Source organism: Pseudochaenichthys georgianus, chromosome 5 (assembly GCF_902827115.2).
Source record: "Pseudochaenichthys georgianus chromosome 5, fPseGeo1.2, whole genome shotgun sequence".
Lineage (NCBI taxonomy): Eukaryota > Metazoa > Chordata > Actinopteri > Perciformes > Channichthyidae > Pseudochaenichthys > Pseudochaenichthys georgianus.
In genome coordinates this window covers 43,814,382-43,839,739 of record NC_047507.1, presented here as the reverse complement: position 1 = coordinate 43,839,739, position 25,358 = coordinate 43,814,382, and the positions used below count along the sequence as shown (strand labels likewise).

The following is a 25,358-nucleotide window of genomic DNA, read 5'->3' as shown; positions in this document are numbered from 1 at the left end:
CAGAGTCAAAACCCTCAAAGTACACCCTGTAGCGAGTAAAACTCTAACAGATCTATGGAGATATCTGCTGTAAAATGTATTATCTCTTGGATTTACACACAGCATCTATTGCACGTCTGTCCGTCCTGGGAGAGGGATCTCTCCTGTGTTGCTCTCCCTGAGGTTTCTCCCATTTGTTCCCTTTAAACTGGGGGGTTTCTCTGGAAGTTTTTCCTTGTACGATGTGAGGGTCTAAGGACAGAGGGTTTGAGGACAGAGGGTCTAAGGACAGAGGGTCTAAGGACAGAGGATGTCGTTTTTCTCATACTGATATTCTGAACAATCTGTGTTGTTGTATTTGCTGTAAAGTGTCTCTACTGTAGGCTATTTTTATTATGTACAGAACTTTGGCTCCACCAAAAATCGTTTATAAATGTGCTATATAAATAAAACCTGATTTGATTTGAGATACTCATTGTCCATTGTTTACTTCCTGGGTACTGTGTGTGCTATGACGCAATACAGTAATGCCTTATCCGGAACGAAATGGACCAATCCGTGGAGCCGTTACGTTACGTCCGCGGAGCCGTTACGTTAAGCCCCCGCTGATTGGTCCAAATTGACCAATCCACGGACTTCCTCACACACTCAGTGCAGGCAGCTCTGCTGATCTCTCCTCCCTGGCTGCAGGCTGATAACAGACAGTTGGGATCTCTCTGCAGACCCATTCTCACAGCGTTTATCAACCTTTTTCTTACTCAATATCAAGCCACACTTATTGTTTTTACTTCGGCTGTGACTTTGTGTGTGCTCAGGATGAGTTTGGCTGTGTTTCGCTGTGTATCGCTAAACAAGGAAACCACACCTCCACGGAGCTCAGCGCGATTCACAACGTCCCGACCAATCAGAGCACACTGTGCTCACAGGGAGGGGGGGGGCTGGAGCTACAACGAGCCGTTAAAGGCAGAGAGTGAAATTCAGTGAATACACGTCGTTTACAGAGATGCTGAGAAACCAATGTGAGTTTGGAACATTGCACAATATAAATCTATTCTAGTGGATCAGTGGAAATGGCCGTGACATGGGACCTTTAAACTTAGGATGGATGATCAGTACCTGTTAGGGGTGTAACGGTACACGTACCCGTACCGAAATTATTCGGTACGGGCCCTTCGGTTCGGTACACGTGTGTACCGAAGTGTACCGAACGCATATAACGTTAAACGGAAAAAATTGAGAACGTGAACAACTTCTTGGAAGTAATCTCAGGTGCTGCGTCGCAGCATTCAGAGTAATTTGCTCCCATTGTGTTCAACGCGTCATAGAGCGAGCAAGTCATTTCATTGGACGAGCTGGTCAGAGGGATGCGTTCAAATGCAGTCAGTAATTTGAGGAACTGTCGAAATGGCGAACGCAGATAAAGTTGAGCTCTAAAATCCTCCAGCATCATTGAAGTCTCCGGTTTGGGAACATTTTGGTTTCGCAGTTACGAACAAGGATGACGGACAAAGACAGGTGGACCGAACCAAAGCTGTTTGTCGGCATTGTTCAACTAACATTGGTTACGCGGCTGGCAATACATCAAGCTTGCACACTCATTTGAAAAGGCATCACTCGAACGTGAATATCACCGGTACCAAAAGACTGAAGTGCAAACCCAACTCCCGCTAGCATTTAAGCCTCCACCACTCGCAAAAACTTCAGACCGAGCCAAAGCTATTACAAACGCCAAATATCCTTATGTTGCCATGGTAGCAAAGCGCTACCTGGCTGTATCTGCTACTACCTCTGTCCCTAGCGAGAGGGTGTTCTCCACAGCAGGAGACATTGCTAGTGCCAGCAGATCTGCCCTTTCGGCAAGCGATGTGGACAAGTTCATCTTTCTTTAAAGAAACATGAAAATACAATGACAAGCAAGTCCTAATGTCAAACTGGCTGCTTAGGTACTAGTACAGTACAGTTCAGATACAGATTATTTCAGTTCATCGAAATGCTGCACCTTAATGTTTATTTTATTTTATATTTATTTGAGTGAATATTCAGAGTTTAATAATAATTAAAAACCCAAAACTAATAGTTTATGTTTTGTGAGTACTAGTACAGTAAAGTTCAAATACAGATTATTTCAGTTCATCGAAATGCTGCACCTTAATGTTTATTTTGTATTAATTTGAGTGAATACATTATTCACAGCTTAATAATAATTAAAAAAATATATGTTATGTTTTGTGATAATTTTTTCTGCTGTACCGAAAACGTACCGAACCGTGACCTAAAAACCGAGGTACGTACCGAACCGAAATGTGTTGAACCGTTACACCCCTAGTACCTGTCTAATCAACTCATTGCAAGACAACAAATGCAATCCCTCTTCTGTGATTGAGAGATTGTATTTAAAAGAAATTAGTGAAATCAGAATGATCACACATGCTAAACTAAATGTAGGAACGCAGGAATGGCCTGACAATCACCAATGAGCACACTGTGTGGTTGACTGTGATCCAAGAATATTCTTTTTCAAAAAATCCCTCTACAACCATTTTGTCTTCTAAATAAAAAGGCATGTGAGGCGTGTCGTGACCAGAATGCTTTCTGTTCACCGAGGATAACGGAGATCTTGATGACTCAGCAGAGCATCAGGGACCTCAGGGTCTCTGCTCCAGCTGCAAGTGTTTGATGTGAGGAGATCATTTGGCATGGAATGTTCCATGAAACCAAAGTCCTTTTTAAAGAAGAGGGCACATGTAACTACTTGGATTGAAGGCGGCCGATGGGGACGAGGTGTGATTTCACGAGGTGAACTCAACAATACTTTTGGAGGATCTTACATGTTGTTCCTGTTCAGCTTGAACCAGTGAAAACTCTTTGAGTCCTTTTACCAAAAGTCTGAAATTATAAAGGCTTGTGATATTCTTGACTTTTACATGCAGCCATTAGTTTAAATCATCAATCATCGACTTCCGGTTATGGTGGCTCGCTAGAAAGACGCAACTATCAGTGCTCCGCCAATTTCTATCTTAAATACTGTTTTAAACATGTTTTATGACAAACCATCGCATCTACGGAGAAGAGAGTGAAATGTCGGATGCAGCCGGAAAATCGACTAAAGACGAACGAAATCACTTCAGTCTAAACTAGAAACCTCGGAGCATCCAAGCTACACGTGGAAGCTAAGAAAGTTTTCCTAGCGCTAGCATAGCGCCAGCCATGGCCTCTGTTGAGACGGGTGAGATCGGGCTGGGGAAGCTGGCTCGGAGAAAATCCTGGTTGCCATAGGCTCTCTAAAGTCTGACACAAGGACTTGATGGCATTATAGGGAGTGAGAAAGGAGGTACGTGAATGCTCAGAACGAATTGCAGAGGATGAAGTAAGAATGTCATCCACCGAGGATGACGTGAGCTCCTTGCAAGCTAAGGTGAAAACACTCGAGGCTAAAAAACACCAAGCTAGAGGATGAAGTGAAGACTTGGAGGCAAGATCCAGGTTATCCAACTTGAGACTGGAGAATCTGCCAAAGACGCCAAAGGAGGGGATGCTCGTGCTTTCCTTGGAAACTGGATCCCAGACGTGTTGAATTAGGACCAGCTACGTTCAAAGTTTATACTGGAGAGAGCTCACAGAATCGGCCAGAGGAGGGATGCTAATGCCCCACCAAGAACATTTATCATGACATTCCTAAACTATAGGGACAAGATGGTTGTAACGAAGGCAGCCAGGGCAAAACAACAAGATCCTATACAAAGACCAGCAGTGAGATTTTACCCAGACTTGGCTGCAGGAGTGCACAAGCGGTAGAAGACGTTCGATAATGTCCCGTCAGAAACGACTGAACCTGGGGATCCGGTACGGCATGCTATTACCGGCTCGGCTCCTGGTAACCTACAAGGACAAGTCGCACACTTTTGAGAACCCGTCTGCTATGGAGAACTTCATCGAGCGGATTACAAGAGAGGAGGGACAGGCTGAGTAACGTTGTTAGAGTATAACTTGAGTCATGACAGCTGGCGTCATTCTACAGTATTATTTTAGACAGGGGCGTGGCCTTTGTTGAATAACCAGGAAATACACATTTCGATCGCTTCTTCTGTCGTTTCCATAGATCTGTTGGTATATTTGGCTCCATAGGAACACTTTGATGCACATTCAGTCCCAGTGTGTGAGGTTGTGGTTGCGATGCCGATATGCGGACGTGTACAGCGAGGACTACAAAAGACACACGATGGTGACGGGGGATGTCTGTTCAAAACATTGCAAACTTGAATAAATAATTTAAACCATTTTAATTTTGCCAGACTTATGACTGAATATCGTTCTTAAATGTGATACCAAGTCCATCTGAGACCTGTGAACACCTTCAGACAGCCTCAAGTGAAGCACACGTTGTTTACTCACAGTTTGAAAGCAGCGTGGAGAAGTCTTTTCTAACAATATATAACATTGGGGTCTGATTCCACACATGAGTCGCTAATTACGTTAGCCCTGACCTAGCTTTTATTTCTGGGTTTTTTATATTCACACCATACGTCTCAGTATCTCGCCAACGTTGCATGGCGTATTTAAGTTAAATGTTTGAAAGCAATAGCCTTATGAGGTTGAGTTAATAAGTACTGCAGAGGCCAGCTCTTATGGAGATTGCTGATTTAAGTTAAATCTGAAGCTGATAATTAGCTATTCAGCTACATTTGTGTTAAGCCCTGCAATGGCTGGTTAACAAAACGGGTGTGTGTCGTTTTATGACAAGGGTATGTGGAGCCTTCAGTTTAAGATTGAAGAATGAACGCATCTTTTTATTTTATTTAGGGACTTTTATAATCTTGAATTTTGCGGCATAACATTTGTTGGCTCCTCCTGAGCTCCTGATTTCTTATGATTACATGGCGGTTAGTAATGTAAAACAAAGGTTAGGAATAGAAGAATATTGGAGCTGAAGCACATGCTGTGTTAGTGCGGTGACTGTCAGCTATGAGGGGAAGTGTCAACATGAGGAGAGGGGTGCGGCCCGTTGGGGTGGATGCATTTGGGAAAGGGGTTAAAGTTCACATGTTGGATGTGGTTTTGAACAACCGTGTTATGTTTCTTAATGTTTTTAATGTATTTCTTATTTTTATGTACATGTGGGTAACCTAATCTGTGTCAAAGGTCATGTTGCAGGGTTTGGAGGTTACATTTACTTCCTGGAATTGCAGAGGCCTGCAAAAACGTAAAACAATTAAACAGGTTATGAATAGAGTAAAAAAGTAGAAAAAAAAGTAAAAGGTCTGCAATCTAAAATAGTTTTTTGCAAGAGACACATTTACTGCCAAAGGCTGATATTAGAATTAGGAGGAGGTGGGCGGGACGTGTGTATTCAGCAACCATTTCTCCTCTGGCTAGTTTCTAAATCAGTAACATTTCAGGTAACAAATGTAATCAAGGACAAGGCTGGTAGATACTTAATTGTTCAGGGTACTCTACTAACGGAGAACTTGAATTGAGTTAATGTATATGTCCCCAATAATGATGATCCAAAGTTTTTTAGGGACCTGTTTTATACACTTTCAACACCTTTACTGGTAATTACATCATAGCAGGGGGTTTTAATTGTGTATTGGATCCAACAAAGCATCGGTCAGGGGGCTCAGATAAAGCACACACCAAAAGCAGGGAAGCCTTACTTAGTATTATGAAAGATTTAAATTTGAAGGACATCTGGAGAGAATTAAAGCCTGATGCTATAGAGTATTCTTGCTATTCTGCTTCTTACAAATCGTATTCCCGTATTGATTACTTTTGATATCAGAAAATGTGGCTTCTAAAATCAAAGACGGCACTTATGATGGAATCCTATTTCGGACCATGCACCAAACTCACTGCTTCACTCAACGCTGGTGAGACATTCTTCTAAAGGCGAATCCAACACAAACGGTTGCAAGACTCAGACGTATATTGGCAAACCAATTGATTTATATTTTGAGACAAATACATCGGAAACATCAGCATCTATAAGATGGGAAGCTTTTAAAGCATGTACTAGAAGCCACATTATTAACTACACAAGCTCTAAATCCAAAAAGCTGGTCATAAAATGACAGGGTATATGCAGGAATCCTGAAGTCAAATGTAATACCTTTTAAGACCTTTTCCATACATTTTAAGACCTCATCGCAACTTTGAGTTCTAACCGGTTACCTTGGCGACACACTTTACCTCACATTTACTATATTGATTGTAAGATAGCACAACTAAACAGAGTGCAGACAGACTACTGAAGCCTCCTCTCCACATGAACTTCAACCTCTCTGTGAAGGTCAGGTTTAGTGCAGCATGCTGCTTTGCTGCTTCTGTGCTCTGTGCTCTTTCATTCCAGTAGAACCATCAGAAACCAGTATTTGACCAATAAACAAAATAATTGACAAAACTTTGAACTATGAAATATATGAAACTTTGGTGAAACTTTGGGGTAATGCCATATAGGAGCTCCCTCACAAATACCCAGGGGTTAAATTGGGCTGGGGCTGTCCGGGGCTAAGCCCGGCACATAGGACGATGCTCTGACGTCATCACCCTCACACGTTTGTCATATGTTTACAAAAAACGATAATATGTTAAGACTTTTCTCGTTCTTAATATAGGACTATATTTAGGGTCGATATGTGTTACTTTAAAATAGCAGATCTCTGTGACGGATATAGTTTGGCTTAGACCCCAGGCCTGTAAGTGGCGCTGCTGCCAACGAAACTTAAAATAAGAAGCAGCATTTTATGCACGCTATGCATGGGGCCGCCTTGAGGGGTTTCCCGACATGTTGTTTCAGTAAATTAAAGGGTGTTTCATGTTGTCGTTGCTGTGGACCTTCTTAATACCTTGGAAAATGCCGGTTTAATACTTTTTAATAGCCTTAATTTCGCTAAATTGATTGATCAACTTTTAATACTTTTTAAGACCCGCGGACACCCTGAATGACTGTTAGAATCAAAAATAAAAACCCTGGAGAGTGAGGCCTTTCAGAAACCCTGCCCTAAAGTACAACAAGAACTGCTGGTACTGAGGTCCCAGTATAATGAATAAAATATATATATATATATATATATATAATATAATGAATGATCAGCTTCTAAAGCAGTGGCAAGTCTACTAAGACTCAAACAAACATTTTACGATCAAGGAGAAGCCTGGAAAGATATTAGCGTGGCGCATTAAACCAATTACAAATGGTCTTATTACGTCAATACAGAACAATAAGGGAGATAATATAGTCGATCCTATAGAAATAAATTAGGCTTTTAAAAATGTCTATGAAAATCTATACGACTGACAAGTCAAAATAACTTCTTAGACACTCTCAATATACCGAGTATCCCAGCAGAACTCAGACGTAGTCTGGAAGGGGAATTATCACTAGAAGAGATCTCTAATGCAATTGATCACATGACATCTGGAAAAGCTGTAGGGCCAGGTGGCCTACCTATAGATATCTACAACAAGTTTAAATATAAAATACAAACTCTTAAATATGTTGCTAGAATCTTTAAAAAATGAAATCCTCCCACCATCACTGAGAGGAGCCTTCATTACATTGTTACCAACACCAGGGAAACCCTGCAATCGATGCAAACATATAAGACCAATAAGCCAGGTGCATTCTATTTACGATCCTATGATGGAATCAATTACAAGCACAATAGATAGATGGAAGCAAATGCCGATCTTTTTAATTGGGAGAATTAATATATAAAAAGTAAACATACTCCCAAGTTGCTGTATCTATTCCAAAACATCCCCCTGCCTCCTCCTCCAAACCTATTTTCAAAGTTAAGGAAATTATTTTAGAATGTTCTGTGGAACGACAAACGAGCCCGCCTGGGCTTGGCCCTCCTGTATATGCCCCTATGATAGCCTGTCCTAGCCCTCTCTGGTGCTACTGGGCAACTCACTTTAGGACTAGTATGTTTTATTTTACAAACCACAACGAGGGATGGAGTCCCAATGTTTAGAGTTACTCTTCCCATGTATTTGTACTCAACTAGTGTGAAGACGGGACGGGGTGGCGCAGTGGTCTGTGCATCCGATCATCAGATCAAGGGGGGTGCTGGGGAACTTCAGTTCGAAACCCGCTCCCGCCGCCACTGCGTCAGGCCGTTGTGTCCTTGCAAGACACTTCACCCGGAGTTGCTCCTGTGGGTATTGTCCACAGTACATGTATAATACTAATGTGTACTTGTAAAAGCGCCTCGATGACCTCGAGGCGTGAAGATGGACGGTGTGGCGCAGTGCGCTGTGCAATGATCATAGATCAAGGGGTGAAACCCGCCGCTGCTGCGTCTGTAAAGCCGGTGTGTCCTTGGGCGAGACACTTCACCTGAACTTGCTCCTGTGGGTATTGTCCACAGTGACCATTGCATGTATACAAATATGTGTAATGTGTATATGTAAAGCGCTTTGAGCATCTGGAAAAGCGCTATAATAAATATAAGGAATTATTATTAATTAAGACACTTTTTTTTATAAACTAACCCTATTACTAGGAACATGATTAGAGTCTGGCATGAAGCGAGGAAGTACTTGGGCGAACCTTTCTCTCTCACGTTTGAGTCCCAATTTAGGGAATGATGACATTACTCCAGGCAGAGCGGATAGTGGTTTAAGATTTGGTCAGATCAGGGGGGTCCAGAGAATTCAGGATCTATATAGGCTCGATGATGAGAAACTGATGTCTTTGAGGAGCTTGCAATCAAGCACAACATTTCACCGAAGCATTTTTCAAATCAGGGGTAGACTTATTAAGGGTAACATGCCACTGCCCCTTCCGGGCAAGTGGATTTTCTATTATCACCGGCCCCACCATTGTAACCACTGGCCCGGAGCATTCATCCAGAAAACATTGACTAATAATGAAGAAAAATAAAACATTTGTTGCCATAGTAATGTATGCACTAACTACATTACTACTTGTACTACAAACATTTTAATTCATCAGTTCTTCCTCATTTCCCTCAATTGTTTCATATTTGGTTTATTAAAATACTGATATTGTGGTCATGCTAAAAAAATTCTGCTATTATGAGTATAATGCGCTTTCTGCCTTCCTGTCGTCAGGAGTCAGACATGTACTGGCTATGTAATAGATTAGAACCTTCATTATCCTGAATGCTGGGACATTTCCCTCTAGCCAATACCTTTATATTGTCTACTCTTCACTTACTTGTCAGCAGGTCGGCATTGATGTACAGAGCCGACAGAAGACCTTGTTATATTGCCATCATATGAGAGGTGCAGTGACGCGATACTCTGTAGTGAAGGAGCGTGCTGCCGCTCACGGGAGCCTGCTCGCGCTGCGCTCTGCAGAAAACAGCCGTTTGCTTTTCCCCCAACAACGACGAGCGACTCACGGAACGCTGTGTTGTAGCGTTAATAAACAAAACTATTCAACTAAATTGTTAGTCAAAATACCAATACCACAGGACCATTTTTTTTAAAGCAATATCTTTAGTGGCCCGAGCGGGCAAGTGGGAAGTAGGTTATGCTGGCCCGGTGTGTCTAAATAGTGCTTCGGGCCAGCGGGCCATTCATGTCGAGCCCTGGTGATGTTTACAAATTAGAAGCTATATTGGAGCAAACCAAAAACAATTACTAACTTTACCTCCATACTCACTACTAGAGACAATAATGTTAAGGGAATGTTGGGGAAGACTTCATTCTGCACTTTATATCTGGCTCCCTGAGTCCTCTGAAGCTAAACGTGGAAATTGGAGGTAGGATTTGCAGGAAGACAATTGATGAGTGGGAAGGTGCCTTTAAGAAAGCTCAATCACAAACAGAATACCCGTCTCAAGCTCTTACAATATAACTGGCTGATGCGTATATATACGACCCCAGAAAAGCTAAACAATGTAATGGTAATATCCCGGACTTATGTTTTAAATGTGGACAATCTAAGGGAACTTTCTTTCATTGTGTTTGGGAGTGGACCACGATATATATATATATATATATATATATATATCTATATATATAAACGTTATAAACGTTTTGGGAAGAGGTCAAATGTATGATAGAAGAGATTTGATCAATGCAGACAACGCATGATGGCACTTTAATGGAAACGTTTTGTAACAGCCAAGTATTGGAAAATGGCTAAAAGAACTGTCTGCATGCGTCTCATTAGAGAAAATAACCAATTCAGTTAAAGGAAACAAGAACTATTAAAAAAAGTATGGGGCCCTTTCCTAACTACTGGAACATGCGATCTAGAGAGTATTCTGCAGATGACTGACGTCCCTCTGCTGGAGGAAGGATGGAAGCCTTCACGTCTGGCTTCACAGGGGCCGATACAGGAACAACTCCTGCCCACTGCAACACCACTCTGTACCAAACCACCTTCTGCTCCAGCTTCTCTTGATTACTGGACTTAAACTTCCACTGTACATTTTTACATTCATTCGAAATTTGTATTTCCACTTGTATATTTTCCACATGTATATATAGTTTATTTTTTGTTTTATATTCTTACATTTTAAAAATGTTTAATGCTATTTTATTTCTGAAATATTTTGGACTGTTTATTTCATGCGTCTTAATTTCTCTTATTGCCTTGTGTTTTTTATGCGGCTGCAACGCAAACATATCTATCTATCTACATGTACATGTTTTTATATTTCCTTACTTAGCATATCCACGATTCCACGTGTTTGTGAAGTTAATTTTAGTTATGTGACTTGTAATGTACTTCATTTTGTTATGTCTTGTGGATGTTTGTGTACTGTCTTATATATTGTCTATATAAACAAAACAATTAAAGAAAGTGTTTAAAAAAATCATCAATTTACATCAGCTTACCTTATACTTCCATTTTGCTTCCGTCTTGTTTTTTATTCTGCTCTCTGAATTCAAACTTTTCTGCGTTTTTCTGCTTCGATATTTCCTTCTCCGATATACTCAGGACCGTTTTTAACAGCCTGAAGGAGACACAATTATCAACAGTGAAAAGTAACTGTGGGTTCCTTCTCTTCTCTGCATGTTTGGAAGCAAATAAAGATTACTTATAAAGCGTTCTGCTTAATACAACATGGCCTAAGTGAAGTCACAACTAAGGATACAAATAATCATTCCACAAAATAAGAACATATCATTAACAGTTACATTACACACTCACCTTGTCTTTTTGGGCTGGTCCATTTTGCTCAAGATGTCTTTGGCATGGGACTCAAGAGCTGCAAAGCTGGAGGGTTTGGGAGGCGGCGGCGACGACGACGACGACGACGACTCCTGCAATTTTTTTCGCTTTCTTCTTTCCTCCTTCCTTGACCTTGGGCACCTTTGGAGGCTTGGGGGCCTTAGGCATCTTGGGGGGTTTGGGAGGCTTCGGAGGCTTGGGGGGTTTGAAAGCTTTCTTTCTGGCCTTCTCTCTGCTGGGCGAGGGGACATGGGCCGGTGAGACAGGCTCTTCAGGCTCTTCAGGATCTGAGTGTGTGGGTGGGGGGTCCTCCACTGGAACCTTGATGCTGGGCTCACTCTTAATGGCTTTTGTTGCATTCTAAAGGAAACACAGGGAACGTTAAAGCGTATACATTTGAATCTGCAGTTAAATCCCTCTTGAGACTATTTAAGTTCCCCTGAACTAGTGCTGAAATTATACGTCAATTCATTTATTTTAAGATCACAAATAAATGGGTGAAAAAGTGAAAAATCAATGCAGTGTAAAAATAGATAGATTAAAGCTTATTTGATTGTATTTGAGACCTTTATTCAGTTTGTATTGTGCTGATGGTTTGGGTGTTTTACTGGTGTGTAGAACCTCGGCCCTGTGAGCCAATAGGAAGAGAGTAGAGGCGCTAACATTTTCATTAACTTTAAATAAGGTTTGTGTGACAGCAATATTATTTGCAGAAGTAAAAGGCTAACATGGTTGAGTTTTGGAACAGGGGGTGAGTTTAAACACCCCCAGAACAGGGGGCGAGTTTGACACCCCCAGAAACAGGGGGTGAGTTTGACACCCCCAGAACAGGGGGTGAGTTTGACACCCCAGAACAGGGGGTGAGTTTAACACCCCCAGAACAGGGGGCGAGTTTAACACCCCCAGAACAGGGGGCGAGTTTGACACCCCCAGAACAGGGGGCGAGTTTAACACCCCCAGAACAGGGGGTGAGTTTGACACCCCCAGAACAGGGGGCGAGTTTAACACCCCCAGAACAGGGGGCGAGTTTAACACCCCCAGAACAGGGGGCGAGTTTGACACCCCCAGAACAGGGGTGTCAAACTCAAGGCCCCTTTGTATGTGGCCCGGAAGGGTTTGCAAAGAATATAATATACAATAGGTGTAATAGTTGAATGTATGCCTTCAATGATGTTCCTAGACGTGTGCTTTCAAACATAGTTATTTATGAAGTTACAACCAGAACTGAAATAATAAAATGTAAAGGTCCCATGTCATGGCCATTTCTACTGATCATGATCCCCTTGTTGAGCTCTACTAGAATAGATTTACATTGTTCAATGTTCCAAACTCACATTGTTTCTCAAACAGCATCTCTGTATAGTCTGTGAATTCACTCTGTCCTACACGGCTTGTTGGAGCTCCTGCCCCCCCCTCCCTCCCTCCCTATGAGCCAGTGGCCGAGACAGCGAGACACAGCGAAACTCAGCCCGAACACACACACACACACACACACACACACACCCGCAGCCTGGCTGGGAGTTGGTGTGTGCTCACACACGACAGGCCCTCGCCGCGTCCCGCCGTCTCAGGGAGGAGAAATCGGCGGAGCTGCAGCTGTGTGTGTCAGGGGCGGTGCCAGGGGGGAGCTAGGGGTGCTGAAGCACCCCCCCAGGATTGCCTAAGCACCCCAAGAAATATGTGTTTTTTCCCCCCCGAAAATTATTTTTATTAAATTAAATTAGAACAATTATTGATTACATCAATGCAAATGTGAAACAAATAAATGTTTGACAAAAACATAAAGCCAACACAGGTGATATGATTAGGCCAATGGCCAGCACCCATTCGATTTTTGACCTACCCATAGCTAAATGACTTTGACACTTGAGTGACTTTCTGTTAGCTGGAGCCCCAAATGATTTGCTAACCGCAAAGTGACAAAGGATCGTTTTTTAGTCCTTAAACGTCCACGTGTGGACACTCAAAACTACCTGAAAGCGAGAGGGATTGTGCACATAATAGGCCTCGTAAGTACAAGTAGCTTACTTCTGGGTCTGTTTCATTCAAGCTCTGCGCGTGTGTGTGTGTGGCACGAGCCATTTTGTGTGCGTGCGCAAGCGAGAGAGAGCTCGCGCACGGTGGGTATCTACCGGAGATCGTTGTGGTTAGCATCTGGTGCTAGCTAGCCAAGCTAACGGATATAAGGAGCTTTTTCAACAACAAGGTGGAGGGAGAACTCTCTCCTGTCAGACTGAGAGTCTCAGATAACCTCAGCTCAGGTGAAGTAAAGGACTCTCAGTGTTTAGATAGTTAACTGTAATCTAGTTATCTCAGTGGGTCTCAAACGGTTTGTTTTAAAAAGGGGAGTGATTTGTAAAATATCTATAAAGAAATAGAAAATCTGTTTACAGTGCTGTTTCATATGTATGTTGAGAGATACTGTATATCCATAGATCTCTTCATTTTGGCTCTCAAAGTGCACCAGATTGATGCTTTTAACTTCAATATTTAAAAAAAATATCTTTTACTAGAGGAGGTGAGGACCCTCCTAGAGGAGGTGAGGTCCCTCCTAGAGGAGGTGAGGTCCACTCCCCACTTGAAAAATAGCACTTTACCCCTGCTTACACCTGTATGCCGTGAGCTGATTACCGAGCCTTCATTGTAACAGTCGCGGGTGCACTGTGTGTGTGTGTGTGTGTGTGGGGAGTGTTGCAGTAGAAAATGTAACTGTAGCGCTGGTGCATTAATGGAAAACGCTTAATGTTTGAGCACCCTCTATGAAACGTCAAGCTACCCCACAGCACCCCCTAGAGAAAATCTCTGGCGCCACTGCTCTGTGTGTGTGTGTGTGTGTGTGTGTGTGTGGCACATCACTGTACCCAGGAAGAAAAAGAGACAGCACAGACAGGTCTTCTCTGTGTTAGAGCTTTACTCCCTACAGGGGGCACTTTGAGGGTTGACTCTGCAGACCGTTCACATGCAGAAACACCTTCATAACACATGGGGACGGGTAAGAACATGACATGGGACCTTTAATATATATTATATATTAAGTCTTAAAGTTACAACCGGCCCTTTGAGTGCAACCATAATGTGGACTGCAATGGACTTGAGTTTGACGCCCCTGTGTTAGACCATGACTGTAAGTTAGCATGTGTTATAGTCGTTATACCTTAAGATACCAGGCGGTCTTGACCATGTGCAACGACATAGTTCACGATGTGGTTGATTGACACGTTTTGTTGCTGTTTATTTTCTCAGTGGCCAGTGAGTGCACATAACCTCTAAATAATGAATATTATGGATTTTATAGGCTACATATAAGAAAACGATTTATATTATAACTCTTTCCGCAAATCATTATTATATCTTATTATTGTTATATAGCCACAGTCTATGGTCAGCAGATTGAGCAGCTGAGAGACCTATATTAGGGCAATATGAAACACTGCAGCTGAATACGAACAGCGCAATGTAAGGTAGTGTTTGTGTGTTAGCCTGCGACACACACTTCTCTGTCATGCACACAGCGGATTGATTCAGCGCTTGAGATATCCTTGGACTCGCTCTCAGATCGCACATCCCAACAATGGCTTCTTCTCGATGTCAATAATGAAATATGATACCTCTGAGAGCCGGATCTCTTTTGCAAGATCTTTGATGAGCTGTGATGGTTTCATGTTCTCTGGAAGCTCATCTTCGTGTTCGAGTAGCGCCTGTTGGGAGGAGAGCAAAGCGTTTACACGTTCCACCACAGCATGGGCGGTCAGACACACATGGTGATGTGCGTATGTCCATACCTGCTTCTTAGTCCAAGCTCTGAAGGCTCCGTTAATGATTTTGGCACCGTGTATTAGGTATGGGCTGGTTGCTTATTGGCTTTATGTAAACCTGCAGGAAAGAATGCAGTATGTTATCATTGGGAAACTGTCTCATGTTCACTGTGCGCTAAGCAGTTCTGCATGCTCCATGTCCACCTTCCTAAGAAGCCCGAACAGCACTCTGACGCTGTCTCACTCCACATCAGAGTGAGGTACAGCACTCTGACGCAAGTCTCACTCCACATAGGTATCATCACATCAGAGTGAGGTATAGCACTCTGACGCTGTCTCACTCCACATCAGAGTGAGGTATGCACTCTGACGCTTGTCTCACTCCACATCAGAGTGAGGTTATAGCACTCTGACGCTGTCTCACTCCACATCAGAGTGAGGTATTGCCACTCTGACGCAGTCTCACTCCACATCAGAGTGAGGTAATATAGCACTCTGACGCTGTCTCACTCCACATCAGAGTGAGGTATAGCACTCTGACGCTGTCTCACTCCACATCAGAGTGAGGTATTGCACTCTGACGCTGTCTCACTCCACATCAGAGTGATGGTACAGCACTCTGACGCAGTCTCACTCCACATCAGAGTGAGTATTATAGCACTTCTGACGCTGTCTCACTCCACATCAGAGTGAGGTATAGCACTCTGACGCTGTCTCACTCCACATCAGAGTGAGGGTACAGCACTCTGAACGCTGTCTCACTCCACATCAGAGTGAGGTATTGCGACTCTGACGCTGTCTCACTCCACATCAGAGTGAGGTATTTGCACTCTGACGCTGTCTCACTCCACATCAGAGTGAGGTACAGCACTCTGACGCAGTCTCACTCCACATCAGAGTGAGGTATATAGCACTCTGACGCTGTCTCACTCCACATCAGAGTGAGGTACTGCACTCTGACGCTTGTCTCACTCCACATCAGAGTGAAGTAGTATGCACTCTGACGCTGTCTCACTCCACATCAGAGTGAGGAATAGCACTCTGACGCTGTCTCACTCCACATCAGAGTGAGGTATTGCACTCTGACGCTGTCTCACTCCACATCAGAGTGAGGTATAGCACTATAGAGGACTGGGCACGTTGAAGAGAGCTCGTGTGCTCCTGCATCAAGAAGCCTTCTGGACGCCTTGTCCAGAAGGCTTCTGGACGCCTTGTCCAGAAGGCTTCTGGACGCCTTGTCCAGCATGGGGCCTCTTGTTCCAATACAGTTTCAAAAAGGTCAGATAACAAGAATGTTTAACGGCCAATAATCATTTTTAGACAAGAACAGATTACATAAACAACATGGATGATCTTTTCTCAAGAATGTAATGAAGATGTATGGAGTAGAAGTAGGTACTGTCAGGGCGCTCTGCAGATACTGATGTCTGTGGGAGGCTCTCTCACAGACTGGAGAGGTCACACCCCTCCTCATCCACATACATGACTATTTGTTTTGTGTTGTGTTAATTATTTTGGTTAGTGTTTTTGAAAATACTCACCAGTTAAACTCCAGCCTGATTTAAAGTAAGCTTTTGTAGAATTCTCTGTAATTCAGTTTGATGGCAAAACAGCATTGTCTTAATCAGGTCCCTCTTGTTACGGTGTGTGAAGCAGGTAGGACCCAAATGCAGATTAACGTACAATAATTCCTTTATGTTCAAGGCTATACTGACAAATACAGAACAGAACACTCACCGAGGACAAGCCAAACCACAAGACAACCCGACAAAGAGAGGACAGAAAACCCAGAACTTAAATACCCCAGGACTAATCACATAAAACACGAGACAGGTGAGGAGGGAGCAGAAACACATAGGTACCAGGTGAACACAATTGGGTATCAGAGAGGGAAACCGACAGAAGCAAACAGGCAGGAAACGGGGGTGAACACTTTACAAAATAAAATAGGAAACCAAAGATAGAAAAGGACAAGAAAAATACCAACGCAGACAATCCTAACACCTCTCAGGCCATTAAACCCCGTGTGGACTGGGAGAGGTGCCCGTCAGACTGGAGCCTCTTCGCTCTGCCACCTCTCTAATGTCTGCACCCTACACCTGTATTCCAATGCACTGTGTGTATTTGTACTGTGTGTGTATTCCAAAAGATATATAAACAAAGTGGAAAAGTGAATTTCCACTAGGTTAATATCAGGGTTTCCGCTAGGATTTTTTCTCGCCGGTCAATGTCCGGGCAGAATTTATTTTACCGGACTAATTTGAAACTTACCGGTCATATTTCAATAATAATAATAGTTGTGTAAGCAGAGTTTCCGTTAGCAGGTAATCACCGGACTATGAGCAGATATGCTTCAGTTTAAAACTCAGTTCACGGGGCTCATTTTTATATTGCTTCAGTTTATAATCGTAACAGATCGAACAATTCAGATTCATTTTTCAATAATGATTTCCAAAACAACAAACAACATAATTATTACATTCAAACAAACTACTTGTAGTAGATAACGTACATTATTCAGAAGTTTACATCAACTTTGAATAATAAACGGGGAGAAACGGATCCTCTCTTTCCCTCTCTCTCTCCTCTCCTCTCTCTCTCTCCCTCTCTCTCCCCTCTCTCTCCTGAAGCAGGTCAGTTTCTCAAGCAGCTCGCTAACAGAGGGCGGGGCTTCAGGTGATCATGCAGAGCTGCGTGTCTCGGTCAGACTCAGCAGCTGATCTGATCTCTCTCTCGCTCCGGTTACACTTCACTCGCGTTTATGTCCATATCGATCAGATCCAGCTCTCCTGATCGGCCTTTATAGAGAGCACCGATCAAACTATTAAGAGTGGAATATCGGCCGATAATGACCGGCGGCCGATCGATCGGAGCCTCCCTAATTATTACCAGACATTTTGACCGGCAGGTTTTGAATTTACCGGTTTTTAATAAATTTTACCAGCTAAAAACCGGTAATTACCGGCTAACGGAAACCCTGGTGATAAAGGTTCATCTGTATGGGTATAGTACCAGCAGCCTTTTTCCAGCACTGCAAAAGCTGATCTTCAGTTAAAAGAATAGTGTTGTATGGTGTGTGACACGTTGCGTGCAGCACACACAACCAGCCTGGCTTTACCGCTTACACACCCACAGAGCAGAGAGGAAGCAGCAGCCAGAAGGCGGTTGATGGGGGGGATTGATGTGAGAGCATTGTGCTCTTCACCTGTGCAGCAGACATGCTCACACATGTATCTCTGAGAGGGACAGTACATTCAAATACTACAGATGAGATCCAGTCATACATCCAGCTGTGTTGATAGGTTACCCTTGAATCGCTCGAGGAGATGCCGTCCGACATACCAGCACGCGTCTCGAAGTTGGGGAAGGGGGTGAGAGTTTTGACCTTTAGCCGCTTCTCGATTTCATACGCTCTGAGCAGAATAAACAAAGATGTGTCAGCTCAACATTAACATGCATCATCAACAGTCCTATTGCAATACACAAGTTAAATTCATAATCAGATTGGTGGAATTTAAAAACAAGTCCTTAATGAGGAGAAAAGCTCAGCCAAGGACAAATCTGAATGTCATCAAGTCACACCGATCCCCCAGTTTAGGACACGACTGCCTGCAGGCGCCATGGCGACAGCACTTAGAGTAAAGAACAATATATACCTGAGGAGGGCAAGGCGGCGTAAAGCATGAGTGAGTGCTCACCTCATCTGCATCTCCACACTCAGGTTGTGGACGAAGTGTCCCGAGAACGCCAGGCAGTCCACCGGGGTCAGGATGGCATTGATCCAGCCTGAGGACACAATCACAGCTCAAACACCGTGGGGACATTTATTGTGTCTGTTGAAGGACACATTATGACTGGTACAGGTGTTCTCAGATACAGACACGTCTCTGAAGTGTTTGTCTGAACACCAAACAGATCATCGCAGCATTACCCCACAATCCCCTCTGTTCAGCCGTTTCCAAAGTGCTGATTCTCTGTCTGTTACTGTAGATGAAAACAAGGAGCCCCTCCCCACGCCCCTCTGAGAGACATTTGGTTACAAAGAACTCAATGGAGCTCTAGAGGAGATTCAGGTGATAAGGGGGGGGGGGGTTACCTTGGTTGCTGATCGGCTAATGGTTTAACAGTGGTTCTCAACTGTTGGGTTGCGACCTAAAAGTGGGTCGCGGACCCGTTTCGAGTGGGTCGCGGACCCGTTTCGAGTGGGTCGCGGATGTGTGAGTGAAGACAAATTTGGAAAAAAAATGTTTGGGAAAAAAGTCTAACTTTTATTTTGAAGGCCCGATTTTCTAACGCTGTGCATGCAGTCGGCGTTAGACTGGAAGTACCGGGGACCATACACGGTTTTGAAAACTTCTGTCACAATAGGCGCGTTCACACTGCGGTACTTTTCCCACAAAGGTTCATGATCGCGTTCACGCCAAAGAGAGCCGGTACTAAAGTTCATGATCCACGCTTATGTATGCCTGATTCAGCTAAATCAGACAGAGCTGAACTGAATATCATTTATTTATATTAACAAATATCTTAAGTTACTTCTTTATCACAACGTACCATATATGCTTTTTTGTTGAGTATCAAAGTATTTGAAACTCTTTAACCCTGATTTCTCCTACATGTAGGACTTTGAAATACACACTTTTTTTAATGAATAATTAACATTACCTTAATTAAAAAGCATAAACACAAGACATCCCATTTACAGAGACAAAACAAAGTGACAAGAAGCTGGAAGCATGTTTCGGTTTATTGCATTGACTGATTCATTCTCAATGTGCTAATAAAAGTGTTCCCCTCTCTGATACGCACAGCCTCCACTTCCTGTGGGCCGGTCTGAACTCGTTCTGCCTGGTTTGTTATATTGGAAACATACCTGATGGGATGAACAGCGTCTGCCCTTGCTTCAGAGTGCATTTGTAACACTTGTCCACCTGGTCGGCAAAGAACATCTCGCTGTGATTGGACGACGACCTCCAGCGCTCGTACAGAGACAGGTTGGCAGAGGTGGGCTTGATGAGAAAGAAGATCTTCTCCCCCCTGCAAACACAATCACATGTTCTAGCACCATCACTGTCGTACGAGAGATGACAACAGGCGTGACGCTGAGGGTGACAGACCGTCAGGACGTGGTACCAGACGGAGGCGCCACCACACTCGATGTGGAAGTCTGTGTAGCTGTCTTTGACACAGATCAGACAGTATTTAGTGACTTTGGGCTTCCCAAGCAGAGCATCATCAGGCCAGTAGTTTTCTACCCAGGACAGCTGACGTACAATGTGTGGACTTTCAACCATAGTATTCATCCTGACGCAGCAAGAGAGAAGCAAGATGAGTACAAGCACTTTCTCACTTCATTTCAAAAATCCCGTCAGGTAAAGAGCATGTTACCGTGTGTCCGAGAACTCCAAGTTGATGACATTCAACACCTTCTTTCTGTTTGTGCTGTAGTAAAAATCTACAAACTCTTTGAGCTTCATCTTGCTGTCGGTCTGTTTGGTGACGTCCACCACGTCCACGCCCACATCTGGACCTGAGACAGAAGGGACAACACGTGAAGAAAGCTGAACCGCACTGGCTAACATCTGCTTCTGTCCATGTGTTCCACGTGCCCACGGAGGCAATGGAGACACGTACCTGCCCCCATTCAAAGGGTTATTGATGCACTGTTTTTATTTACTTAATAAAACACAAACAGTTTGAAAGGATCCACTTTGATACAGACTGGGCGGCAGACCTAAGCGCTTGGGTGGGCATTTCATATGTAGGTACGTGGTAAACACACTAGCTTAAAAACTAATCGTGCTGATTGATCACAAGCATATATCTGCATCTGATCGCTGAGCGGACAACAACATGCTTAAAGTGCATCTCAGAAACCAAAACCACATTTCCCGGAGCATCACCGATATATTCTCTGTAAGGGGGTCCGGCCATGCTTTGGACACACGTGCTCTATTTGTTTACATTCTGGCTCATTTACATGCAGAGAACACACACAAACACACACACACCACACACACACACACACACCACACACACACCACACCACACACACACACACACACACACACACACACACACACACACACACACACACACACACACACACACCACACCACACACACACACACCACACACACACACACACACACACACCACACACACACACACACCACACACACACACACACACACAACACACACACACACACACACACACACACACACACACACACACACACACACACACACACACACACACCCGTTTATTCTGACTGACTGTTAGGTCTATCTCACACACGTTTATTTTAACTAGATATGTTACAGACCCAGACAGTTTTGCCGCTGATTTCTCCTGGGAGGGCCCAAACTCTACTATTCCTGCATTCAATATACAGCAGCAATAGTAGTGATGATAGAACTCATTGAAGTTGTACTGCAGTAGGCTGGTTGTAGTACTAGTACACAAGTAATGCTTGTAGTAATAACACATGTGGTAGTTGCAATACTGCAGTATTTTTAGTAACAGTAGTTTTGTTTGTAGCCTTTATTTAACCAGGTGAAGCCCCTTGAGATCAAAAGATCTCTTCTTCAAGGTGACCTGCAGGACATTAGTTACACATATAACATAAAAACAACAGAACAACAATAAGGACGACATACAACATAATGTACAGGGTACAGTTTACAAAACTCTATTTACAGTGACAGGTACCGTGAGTATCAGACAGCATGGCACCCAGCGGAGTTTCAGAGTGATGCAGGGGAACCAAAGTGCTCAGTTTCAAACAGGTTTGCAGACTGTTCCAATTTAGTGGAGCTGCTCAACTAAAAGCTTTCTTCCCTAAGACAGTCCTAGCACTTGGCACATTTAATAAAACAACATCATGAGATCTCAGGCAATACGTACTTTCAATTCGTCGAGAGATCAGAGAGCAGATATAAAAAGGTAGTTAACCCAACATAGCTTTATAGATGAACATGTACCAGAGACTGAGCCTCCGTACAGTTAGTGAAGGCAGACCTGCCTTCGCATACAGGGTACAGTGATGAGTCAGTGCTTTACAGTTAGTCACACATCTCAGAGCACTGTGATAGGCGGCATCTAACTTGACCAGGCAATGTGCAGGTGCATTCATATAGATCAGATCCCCATAGTCCACCAGCACAGGTAAAAGGTCACAGAGCCTTTTCCTGGCCTCAAGGAGAAACAGGACTTGTTCCTGTAGAAGAACCCTAGCCCTCAGCTTTTTAAGCAGATTAGTGACCTGAAGTTTAAAAGAGAGACAATCATCAAGCCAGATACCAAGGTATTTGTAACAGACAACAACTTCAAGTTTTGTTCCTTGCGTAGTTACAATATCTAAAACAGGCTCTGGTGACTTTTTAGCTTTTGAAAAGAGCATTACCTTGGTTTTATCCACATTTAAAAGAAGCTTTAATTCAGAGAGCTGAGTCTGAATAGTGTTAAAAACAGCTTGTAATTTAACAACAGCCTCTTTAATGGAGGGACCTGCACAGAACATCACAGTATCATCCGCATACACATGTAAAGTAGCTTCATCCACATTATCACCTACGCTGTTAATATATATGGAGAATAAAAGTGGTCCTAAAACAGAACCTTGAGGAACACCATTAGAAATGTTTAACCACTCAGAAGACAGTCCATCAAAATGAACACATTGGGACCTTTCAGAGAGGTAGTTCACAAACCACCCACTGCATGGCTGGATATGCCAATACTGAGTAGCCTCTGCTTTAAGATGAGATGATCAACGGTGTCAAGCGCTTTGGAAAGGTCAATAAACAGAGCTGCACAACTCTGCTTATTATCTAAAATAGTAGTAATGTCATTTACCACTTTCATTGTGGCAGTGATGGTGCTGTGTTTCTTTCTGAAGCCTGACTGATGTTTACACAGGATGTCATTTGTACAAGAACCTTAGCCAGAACTGACAACTTAGAGATTGGCCTATAGTTATTTAAAATAGTTGCCTCCCCTCCTTTTAGTAAAGACATTAGCTAACAGAAGTTAGCAGAGAGCAGTCCTGCAGTATTTATAGTAACAGTAGTTAAGTCATTAGCTAACAGAAGTTAGCAGAGAGCAGTACTGTAGTAGCTGCTCAGATTCTTACCAACGTAGTTCTCCACATCACTGATGTAGAAGGTGGGGGGGGGCACGCTCAGGCCCAGACCCTCCTTCTTCAGAACCAGGAGGGGCTCGTTGAAGCCCCCGTCCTCAAGGTAATCCATGGTCAGCTGACCGCCGCTCAGCTTCACCACAACATCATCAGCACTGACACACACACAAAACAATTGTAAAGCAGAATTTGAAAAGTAATTTGATACTGCCCCCTAGTGGACTTATTGTTAAGTGAGGAATACTTTGGGAGATTGAACAACTCTTTCGAGTCACTAATGACATTTCAAGAAGCCTAATCAACAGTGACAGTTCAATAGAGTGTATTGTAGGGAGATCTGATTCTGATTATACACAACGTGTCCCTGTTTGTAGTTCAGTAATGAGACATGAGCACAGCAGGATGTGTGTCATGTCTTTACCTTGGAAAGGTCCTGCTGCGCAGCTCCTTTATGAAAACCTGGCTGCCGTTCTGAACAGCTTTGATATCTGTGCTTTGTCCTGTGTCATGTTTGCTCCAGTTCTTTTTCTTTTTCACTGAAAAACAGAAAAACAAATGACATTCAAGAACAGTAACAATGCAGAACAACACAGCAAGACATGACCTGGGGCCTCATTTATAAACGGTGCGTATGCTCAAAAGATGGCGTACGCCAGTTTCTAAACAATGTTTGCGATTTATAAAAAACAAACTTGACAGGAAAACGTGCGGTCCTCCACGCAAACTCTGACCCATCCGTATGCGGTACGCACAAAAACGGGAGATACGAGAAACTGCGACACCGTTGGCAGAAGGAAGAATGGAGAGAAATATGTGGAAATAATACCATAAATAAAACGTTACCTCTCATTTATCAGATATGAAGAATTAATTCGCAAAAACTGATTGAAGCCAATCTTAAAATGATTTAACAAACGCCTGTTTGAGACTCCTCAGTGCACACAAAAACATAACTTAGAGAAATAAATATATACAGATATGTTATTGAAAACCACCTTGAATATGTTGTCTTAATGTTATGACATGTATTCTCATAAATGATGCGGTCTCACTGTCTAAGTGAACTGTGACTGTAAAAACTACACTGCGCATGCTCAGAGTATTGTCCTATTTAATGTGTGTGGCAAAAAAATAATGACCATAGGGGCATAGAGCTGCCATCCCCACCATACGTCATCTCACATCATTCAGAGCTGATTGGCTGTAAGTACGTGTGCCGCGAAAAGTGTGGTGGGTGAAGAGGAGACGAGAGAGACGCCTCCTAAAACCAGGAAGTAAGCTGCGCATGGCTTCCCTCCACAAAAAAGCAATGAGATTTCTCCATAGGATTTTAGAAAATAGCTCAAGATAAGATCTGTGGGAAACGTACCTGTTAGATAAATGCACTTTTTGTTCAGCCGGATAATATCCACATGTCTACCCTACTTTTATCATTTTCAAATCATAAATCTATCGATTAGATTTATGATAGACTTTTGAAACTACAAGAAGATAAGGAGGACTTTTACAAAAAAGTAATAGAGATTTTTGTCCAGAAGGATAGGCAAATGGACTTCATCTTCAAGTCAAGGTAAGACTGCAATTGTATTGAAAATGGGATCTTACTAAGAGAGAACAATTCAATATGTAAATGATAAAATTACATTTTTTGGGTATCCTTTCGTTGAACTGTCTGTTTAAAATTAATCGAAGCATCAGACTAAAGAGGCTTTTGAAAATAATATTATATTTTGATTTAGGTCAAAATATAATATTTGTAAACCTGAAGAGTCAGTGCCAGTGCCTCACCAGCCATGAACCTCACTGCAGAAGCTTATATATAAACATCAAGTGTTTTGTGCCCCACCACTTTTGTACATATAGAAACGCCACTGTATACTATCATGTTTAATCATGTCTTATGCCGTTTGCTAAGACTTGATAAGTCGCTAATAAAACACAGGAGGTATGGAAACTAAGAACACCATATGTTTGGTAGATTTGGCAGCTGATATAACACATTTGTTTTATTTCGTTTAACTGGTGGATATAGAGTTGCTGCGGGGGGTTGAGACGCACAGGCTGCAGTGGAGACGCTGCGCACAGCTGATCGACAGCTGGAACACAAACCACCAAATAAAAAAATAAACATGAATTGACTCCACTCCGCAGGGATCCCCCGATACTTTCTTACAGTCTCTCATCAAGGGGGGGTCTCCTGTCCCCGGCACACACACACACTGCCAGAGGAAGTATGTGTATTTTGTCATTAACCTTTTTCGGACCACTTATTTATTTCTGTTGGTGACGATCCGACCTCCTGCTTGCTGCTACTCTGGTCAAACGGCAT

General features: G+C 43.0%; 1 protein-coding gene across 1 annotated transcript in view; it reads right to left on the bottom strand.

Moving 5' to 3' along the window:
- phf2 (PHD finger protein 2) overlaps positions 1-25,358 on the bottom strand; it is a 120,637-nt gene that overhangs the window by 15,568 nt on the left and 79,711 nt on the right. The window contains 15 exon segments of the mRNA XM_071203241.1: positions 10,795-10,827; positions 10,829-10,913; positions 11,111-11,226; positions 11,228-11,491; positions 14,740-14,829; positions 14,914-14,978; positions 14,981-15,004; positions 18,194-18,235; positions 18,238-18,299; positions 18,585-18,672; positions 19,760-19,926; positions 20,008-20,190; positions 20,275-20,416; positions 23,024-23,184; positions 23,451-23,565. Of these exon segments, the coding sequence (XP_071059342.1) occupies positions 10,795-10,827; positions 10,829-10,913; positions 11,111-11,226; positions 11,228-11,491; positions 14,740-14,829; positions 14,914-14,978; positions 14,981-15,004; positions 18,194-18,235; positions 18,238-18,299; positions 18,585-18,672; positions 19,760-19,926; positions 20,008-20,190; positions 20,275-20,416; positions 23,024-23,184; positions 23,451-23,565 (1,637 nt within the window).